Here is an 8,740-nt window from a genome sequence, read left to right as displayed (position 1 = left end):
CTGGTGTGTGGGCGGGGCTAGGTTTGCATAGGCCTCTGGGCCCTCTTTAGTTCATTTAAGAGTTGTTCACTTCTTAGCTCTATTTAGGTATTGTTCAGCCCGAATATCTCCAGAACCCTACCAGGAAGATATACTGGATAGTTGTTTTTATTTCCCATGCCACCAAAATCCTCACCCTAACCAAAAATTTAATTTCCTCTTAGTGCTATAAAAGGTTAGAACGCGGAACTCCTTCACAGAGCTCGTGCTGAAGGCCTGTTTCCTAGGCTACACACGAGGGACTAGTTCCTTACTTTCGCCTAGGGGAAAGTCCCCGGACCTCTGGCAGAGAGTGCCGCGTGCACATGCACGTAGACCTCCCCCTGCTTCCACGGTTAAAACCGCTAAGAAGCGAACCCGCCCCCGCGGGGAGCCGAGCGGCGTGCTGTAGGTGGTCGTCATCCGTCAGCTCTTAAAAGTTACGCAGGCAGTGCGCCTCACGGGCGTACCAACCACACGGGGCTCATTCTCAGCGCGGCTGTTTTTACCCTTAGAAAGTTGCAAGTTACACCCCTGAACTCGCTAGATTGTAAATTCCATGAGCACAGGGGCCATATCTCTTTCTTTGCCGTTTCTTTACCAGGCTATTTCTATAGCCTAGCACAGCACCTGGCGCTAGCTAGTAAGCACTCAGTGAATCCTCGTTGAATGAAATTAATCTGTTCAAAACGACCTAACAGGTATATGATATATATTACAGAATTATTTTAAAGAATAAGGAAACTAAGGTTCAGGAAGGTTAAGTTAGTAATCAGGTGAGAAGCTGGGCGGAGATTTCAACCCTTTTGTCTCCCGATCATCTGCCTCACATCCCCACCCACCCCAGCCCTTCCCCCTCCTTGCCTTCCACGACTTCTACAGGCCGACTTGGGTAGTTTTCCTCCATTCAACACTGTCTTTTAATTGTCTGCCGTACATAGTGTCGTCTTCCTAATCAGACCAAAAACTCTTGGAGGAAAGAAACCATTTCCCACTCACATTTGTATCTCCAGAGGTTGGCACATAAGCACGGAATCCGTATTGTGTATTTCATGAATAAGGAACATGTGTTTAATAAGGAGGCAGGGGCAGAGAGAGACCCGCATCCAGAAATGTCCCTCTAGCCGACTACCCAGAGGCAGCCTGGGCTGCAGAGCAGAGTAGTCCAAACCCCGACTCTAAGCCAGTAGACAAAATCAATGTAAATAAGTGGTTCGGTCCATGTATAATATGATAAATGGCTCCCAGCTGGTTTTTGCCTTTAGGGAATTAGGGTTCACTATTCCAGGTCTTCGCATTTTTTCCCCAAAAGATCAACAAATTGAGATTTTTTTAAAGTTGCAAATCTCTCATTTTTTTAGTGCTGAGAAGGAATCAGTGACATATTTTTCATATTTGACACCTGAGTGGATCATTTTTAAAAAGTCCTCTTCCACATGACAAAATTATTTTCAGTAATAATCAGGAAATGAAACAAATAATAGGGTACAGAAAAGAAACTAATAAGGGCCAGAAATTCAGAGTGAATTACTCTTTTTAATTGAACTCTGTAGATATAATCATGACAATATAAAAAAGTAGTTAAAATATATGTATGACTGAACCACTAAGCCATACACCAAAAACTAACAGAACACTGTAAATCAACTATGCTTCAATAAAAAAAAATTAAAAAGTAGTTAAAAATTAAAGATATAAAACAAGAAAGGGTCATGGGTTAGTATTTCTTAGTTACATTATTGTATTTTTTGAGAAAGGGGCAAAAACCTGATACCTACATATTAACCTGTCTGATGAATAACACTAATTTCTTTTTTTAAAGTTAACTTCTGCAAATTTGTCAAAAGTAATCTTTGCATATTTATATCCAATAGAGAATATAGGTAGATTTATCAATTTCCACACATAGTTGATTAAAGACTATCTTATTTTTATCTTCATTTCAAAAAAATTTCCTTCACATGAAGCAACAGACATACAAATAGGAAAAGTCTTAAACATAAGGATGTTTGGCAAAGATTCATAAAAATTCCTTTTCACAATAAATTCCAGAAATTTTCAGTATAAATAAAAAGTAAGTGGTTACCTAGAATGACAGAATTGAAGTTACTCAAGCTCAATTTATTTGACTTTTCAATCACTGTGCTATTATTGTTTACTTTAAACCTACTTGTTAACTGCAAGAATATGTAATATCATAGGGGTTAGAGACTGAAATTGTGCCCAAACCAAAGAACAATTCCAAATTGTTAAGAACTAATTCTAGATGTAAACACATGTAGATGAACCTGCTTGTGTCAGAAGCCAGTTGTATAACTTGGTTCCAGTAGATTATGTTTAAAAGATAAGTAATATAAACATGCTAATTTGAAGCTTATATGGTATTAAAAACTCATCAGTTCACAGGGAAAAAAATTGTGACAATGAATATATATGTTCATATATTACTGAAAAATTGTGCTCTACACTGGAATTTGACACAACATTGTAAAATGACTACAACTCAATAAAAAAAGTTAAAAAAAAAACCCAAAGAGATACCATTAAAAAAAAAAAACAACTCATCAGTAACCGCAGCAATTTGGAACATAGATCTACAAAATATTTTCCAGAAAGGAATATTTTATCATTGATATTTTTTAGAATTGCTGGAACATGGCGATAAAAAGATACTGAATTTTAGTCAATTTTGTTTTTCAATTCTCTACAGACAATACCGTCTTATTGTCTGCTGGGAGGGGTAGGACCTCTCCTGCCATCCCCATCCTTAGCACATTACTGAAATAATTTAAAAAATTTTAAAAACATTGTATGGGCCAGACAAAACATATTTCTGACCTCTGATCTAAGGTTTATATTAGGAACTGAAAATCCCTCTTCCCACATCAATAACTTCCCACATCATTGGGCTGTCTCGGGGCAGGGCAGGTACCCCACCGCTCCATGAAGTGAACAAGTGCAAAGACAGGGCTATTGCCCAGGATAGGACTGGGGCAGTTTTCCTTAATTCAACTAACTTTTGAGATTAAGGGTTCTTAGGGACAGTTGGACGAAGTGGGTCAGGAGGAGGAAATCAAGCTTCCTGTACCCCCCAAACAATTATACCCGTAATAGTAACAATGACAAAGATCATCTTAATACACGTCCCTTGGGTCAGACTTTGGGTGTGGTGAGATTGTAGGTATCAGGGGGCCTCCCCATCCCACTGCACTTCAGAGCATGTTCATTGAGAAATACATTCTCTGTCATGGGATCCTGAGTTGGAGAAAAAAGCAGACACGCTGGGGCAGAAAGGAATCTCTGTCATAAGGCCTGGCTTCCTTGTCTTATTGGTACTGCCTCAAGCCACTTCTGCCCCCGTCAAGGTCTTCATGAGCTCACCTGCCCAGTGATTCAGTAAACTCAAGCCTGCATCTATCTTCTACGCCTGAAGAGGGTGCAAGGCCTGGGGAGTAGGGTGGGGGCGGAAGCCTGGGAGCTGTGGGGTGGTGCAGGTGCAGGCACAGGGCGGTGTCTTTGTTCTTTCACTCGTCCTTCCCCTCCCCCTTCCTCCCCGGAAACCGGTGACTTTGCCACCACCAGTATTGGAGATGCTGAGCTGTGGGGGCCAAGTCCAGGGAGGGGTGGGAGTAAGGGGGACTGCAGCAGCTGTCAGGCCATAAACCAGGCTAGCCCCTCCGCTCAGGGCAGGATGCTTGCAGTTCTGCCTTCCACATTAGCAGTCCAGAGCAGAAGTGACAATTGCACGGATACGGATCGGCTAGCACCTGGTGAGCTGGGCGGGGCAGGGGCAGGAGGAGGGGTCATGTGGCCCCATGTCCCACCTGCTGGGACCTGGAGGGGTAGGCTGGGCAGTAACACCCCCCACAACCTCTCACATCCACAGGAATCCCCTCTTTGACCGAGGGCTCGGTACTGTGGGCCCTCTTAGGAGCCGTGACGCTGCTGCTTCTCATCTCATTGGCTGTGCACTTGTCCCAGTGGACTAGTGGCCGGAGCAAGAACCATCTGGGAAACGGACGGTGAGTGGGGGTTAACAGAGATGAGCTGATCAAGAGTTCCGTCTTACCAAGAAGTCCCCACTAATCCCCTAAACTCTGTGTTGCAGCTCTGGAGAGTCAGTGGAAGACGTCCCTCTGTATGGGAACCTACATTATCTGCAGACAGGTAGGAAGCTGGCAGACGCGGGAGGGGAACAGTGGTCAGGTCCTGGGGGGTGGGATGAGGGGGTGCAGGGGGAGGAACGAGAAGTGACCAGATTCCTGTTCCCTGTCCCAGGACGGCTGTCTCAAGAACCAGGGCCAGACCAACAGGATCCAACACCTGGAGGCCCCGCCAGGGTGAGTCAGTTGTGGCTGAAGAAGAGTGGAGGGAAGGAAGTGGGGGATTTTTCTAGGGTCCAGTGAACTTCTAACAGCCTTGCATCTCCAGGCTGCGGAGGAGGTGATGTGCTACACTAGCCTGCAGCTGCGGCCTCCTCAGGGTCGGATCCCCAGCCCTGGAAGCCCCATCAAGTACTCGGAGGTGGTGCTGGATTCTGAGCCAAAGCCCCAGGCGTCAGGCCCTGAGCCGGAGCTCTACGCCTCAGTGTGTGCCCAGACCCGCAGAGCCCGGGCTTCCTTTCCAGACCAGGCCTACGCCAACAGCCAGCCTGCACCCAGCTGAGATGGAGAGCCTGGCACAGTGGGGCATGCATTTGCCCCGTCTCCTCTGTTGTAGAAGTTACTGCTATGCTCTCTGGGGCATGACCTTTCCTAACCATCCCCTAAAAACAGGCAGTCATTGCTCAGTCTCAGGGGTGATGTTCCTCGAACTTCCCATCTGAGCTGTGAGGGAGAAATCTCAGAGGTACGGCAGGCCCTCAGTTTCTTGAGGATGGAGGAGGCAAATACGGTGGCCCCCTCCCCACCTCTCTCTCTCTTTTTTTCGTATATCTATTCCTCCCAGGTTCTCGCTTCTTCTTCCAGAGTTAACCAGATCCTCCCCACTCTGACTCCCTCATAGTCTAACCCTTAAACCTCAGTATCTCATCAGACACAGGAAGTGGGGGAGGGAAGGGGGTAAGAAGACACAGATGGGTATCCTCCTCAGGAGCCCACAGGCTGGAGGGGTCTGGAAACTCAGTGACCTGAGGAACCCAAGCCTGGCTTCTGATCTGAGGACCCTGGCAGAATACCGGTCTCCATCCTGCTGCCTCTGTCATGTCCCTAAATTTTTAAATAAAACTTCTGAAAAAGTGTTTTGATTTTACATAGAGAGCTACACACCTGCAATGGGCCCCACATGGTGGGGGTGTGAACTCTGCTCTTTGCACAGAGCAGTCTGGGGGCAGCTACCTGGGAAAGAGGGGCCAAGAGGGGCCACAGCATCCATGCTGCAGGGGTGGAAGCTAGAGGTGGGGGCCGGGACCCAGCTGCTGCTAGAAGATCCCCACGATGTACACACAGAGCCACCTCACTCCCATCACCGGGGTTTGCAAGCTCCGCGGCCTCTGACCTACATTCCCCAGGGCCACCCCCACAACCTGAGGTCTGGGCCATTTCCCCCTACAGCCTCTGTAGACCTCTTGACAGATCTTTCTGAGGTTTGAGCAGAAGAAAGGGGAAGCTGTGGCTTTTACTTCCAACTTCCCTCCTAGAATCTCAGAGAAAACCACTGAGTAGGGAGCCTTGCGCCTCAGACCAGCCCAGTGGTCCCAGTGAGAACAGGGACCCGCCTCTACACACACACACAATAATCCAAATGCCCCAGGCTTCCTGGCCCTCTGAGGACCCCAACCTGGGTCTCCCCAGAAAATGCCAGTCGCGATTAAAGGCAGGCAGCAAGGGCTGTGTGGGAGGGAGAGTGGCTTTGGGGGAGGGCACCGGATGCGCAGAACCACTGGCAGCGGGATGTGGCGTTCTGAGGGCTGCTGTGCTGAAGGCGGCTTAATGTGTCCGCCGCCTGGGAGACGTGAGACCCTGACCCTGGAAGAAGCGGAAGCTGGGGTCCTGCAAACCTCCTAGGATGAGCAGGGAACCGCAGCCGAGGTCTCAAACGCTTTCAGAACCCCTCTCTCGACCGGGATGGGCTGACCCGCTTCCTCCGCTCGCTCAGGACCAAGGCCCGAGCGCCCCCACCTGGCGCAACGCGGCCTCACCACCACCTCTGCGCAGGCGTAATTCTGCCCATCCCACAGCACGCCGGGAGATGTAGTCCTGAAAGGGCGGGGCCGCCCCAGAGTCTTTCCTGGGAACTCGTGGAGCTCTGGCCCAGGGGCTTTGAGAGCTGCGCTTACCACGTTTGCAGAACGTAGCGGACTCTGAGGCTGGGTGCGATTTAACTTTGCTTTCCTTACTGTTCCCAAAGCCTGGATCCTCTGCCTTCTTTCTCCCCTACAACCCTTTAATTTTTCTTACCTTCTTACCTCCATCACCGAGGCTTGTGCTGTGGCCCAGGTTCTCAGGACTGAACGCTAGGACGGTGGCAACTTACTAATTGATCCCTACGTCTAGGAAATAAGTCGGGGCAGCCAGATCTGCCTTAGACACCTTCCAAGGGTCTCCCTTGCCATATAGCGCTAGTTGGTCAATTCATCTCACCAAATACCTGGTAGTTCTCCTTCCACAGCTCCAGGTGCTTTCCTTAGCGGCCCCCCTCCCCTCACTGGTGTCTGTTTCCAGCCAGAAGGAAGGTCCTGTCCCTGGCAAGTTCCCAGGGGCTAATCCTTAGGGGAAGCCACTAGGGCCTTCTGGGGCCCCAGCTTTCCCTCTCTTCATGAGATCTGAGCTGGAAGGATAGGAATAAGCCCCACGCCCAAAGCATAAGAGTCTTTGGGACGGTTGAAGGTTCAGTAATAGAAATTCTTAAGGAATTACAGGTAGGGAGGGAGCCCACCTTGGAAGCCATTCAGCCAAGGCCCCTCCAACGTTGGCCTTGATCTGCACTCTGCCAAGATGAATCTAAACTTCCAAAGTGGTTTTCTTTACAAAGGAGGGAAACAAAGCTGGGATATGAGGAGAAATCAAGTCTCAATGACTTCATTTGAAACCTTGGATCCAGCCAAGCTCAGAGCTAGATCAGCCTCCTGAACTTTTTGGTTATGTGAGCTAATGAATTTACTTTTTTTCCTTAAGTCAGACTAAGTTAGATTTCCTCTCTCTTGCAACCACGAATTCTGACTAATTCTGTGGGGAAAGACCAGCTGAACAGGGCCAGCTGAAGATGCTAAACCTCTAAGCTCTTTCCTTATTGCTCAACTGCTCCACCAGCCACCCTCCTCTGACTGACTTAAATGTGCTATCATGCCATTTACGCTAAGATATTTCTGCTTACTGTGTGAGTTAGTCTCTTGCCAGCCTTTTACATTTCTAGAATTACATAGCTGGAAGGAGGCTGAAAGATCTGACCCAAATTTATCATATCCACTGCAGGAACCACCCTATGAGCTTCTTAAACACTCCCAGAGATAGGGAGCTCACTACCTTACCAAACCCTCATTTCCAATCTTTCTTATTGATAGAACTTTTTTTTTCTGGAGCCAAAATCTGCCTCCTTGTTACTTTTGTCACCAGTTCTGTCTCCTGAGCTACAATCATACAGTCTTCTCTGTCCTGTACATTACAGCCCTGGAGGAACTGGGAGCCAGCCCTGATGAATGGGCTAAGGCTTTTTATTTTTTTTCTTCCCAGGAAAAGCTTTCTAAAGTTCCTTTTACATTTTTGTTTTTTGTTTTTTACAGACCTAGTTTGCAGCCTACTCATCCTTCCCATTGTTTCTTTCTCTTGACTAGAGTATCTCAAAGCGTGGTGCTATGAAATGAATATAAAAGCTGACATGAAACTGTAGGGGCACATCTCTTTATTGGACACTAAGTCTGCAGGGCCTTTGTTTATAAGGAATACACTCATTTAGCCTAGCTTAAGTGAAGGAGTGTTTATTATAAGGACACCTGGAGTAATTAGAAGGCTGGATGGAATGGGAATCCCAGAACAGTGGCTATGATCTGACTGGGCCTGTGTAGACTGTTATTGGATCTCAGATCTCAGCATTGCTGGGGACCTTGGTGACAGAAGGATGCGGGTCTTCACACTCCTGCTCCTCCAGTCCTGTGACAGATGCTCTGTCTCTGCCTCTTTTAGTCCCAGATTTCTTCCCACTTTGCTTACTTACTTCCCCATCCCTTACTGTATATTCTCTACTGCATGTTTCTGCTTCCTCAAAACAACTTTATTGTTTCCTCCTCTGTCCTATGATCTCAGTTAAATGTTTAATTATAGGAATAGTTGAACACATGGTAAAAAAACAATAGAACTGAAGGGTATACAACAGTCGTTCTCAACCAGAAGTGACCTTGCCCCCTGGGAACATCTGGCAAAATCCGGAGACATTTCTGGTTGTCACAGCTGGAGAGGGAGTGCTCTTGGTCTACAGTGCGTAGACATCAGGGATGCTGCTGAACATCCTACAATGCACAGATTAGCCTCTCGCAACAAAGAATTTCTGGCCCGAAAAGTTAAGGGTGCCAAAGTTGAGAACTCCTAATAGAGAGGGAAAAACAAAGTAAAAGGCTATCCCACCACCTCATTGCTACACTAGAGGCACCTACGATTAATGGCTTCTGTTTTTAAGTCTTTTGTTGAATATCACTGTATCTGTCAGTAATATTGAGACTACTCAGAGCGAGGGGATCCTGGGCATGTGGCAACTCTACTGAAGCTTCCACAACCCTGACAACGCCCAG

General features: G+C 47.4%; 1 protein-coding gene across 2 annotated transcripts; it reads left to right on the top strand.

Moving 5' to 3' along the window:
* Positions 1–249: 249 nt before the first annotated feature.
* SIT1 (signaling threshold regulating transmembrane adaptor 1) lies at positions 250–5,257 on the top strand. 2 transcript variants are annotated; one of them, XM_072958970.1, is made up of 6 exons: positions 250–719; positions 3,704–3,788; positions 3,905–4,040; positions 4,127–4,185; positions 4,297–4,358; positions 4,450–5,257. In XM_072958970.1, the coding sequence occupies exons 2-6, from the start codon at positions 3,710–3,712 to the stop codon at positions 4,681–4,683; spliced, it is 570 nt and encodes a 189-aa protein (XP_072815071.1). In that variant the 5' UTR covers positions 250–719; positions 3,704–3,709; the 3' UTR covers positions 4,684–5,257. The 2 variants fall into 2 exon arrangements, with proteins under 2 accessions (XP_072815071.1, XP_072815070.1); XM_072958969.1 differs by having other exon boundaries at positions 3,601–3,788.
* The last annotated feature ends 3,483 nt before the right edge of the window (positions 5,258–8,740 follow it).

Source organism: Vicugna pacos, chromosome 4 (genome assembly GCF_048564905.1).
Source record: "Vicugna pacos chromosome 4, VicPac4, whole genome shotgun sequence".
NCBI lineage: Eukaryota > Metazoa > Chordata > Mammalia > Artiodactyla > Camelidae > Vicugna > Vicugna pacos.
This window is presented reverse-complemented; position numbering and strand designations above follow the sequence as displayed.

Excerpts from the sequence above, each read along its gene's own strand:
- SIT1 (XM_072958969.1), top strand. The coding sequence starts at position 688 with ATGAAATTAATCTGTTCAAAACGACCTAACAG. Across the intron at positions 720-3,600 it reads TGTTCAAAACGACCTAACAG|TATTGGAGATGCTGAGCTGT; the intron begins GTATATGATATA and ends TGCCACCACCAG. Across the intron at positions 3,789-3,904 it reads TACGGATCGGCTAGCACCTG|GAATCCCCTCTTTGACCGAG; the intron begins GTGAGCTGGGCG and ends TCACATCCACAG.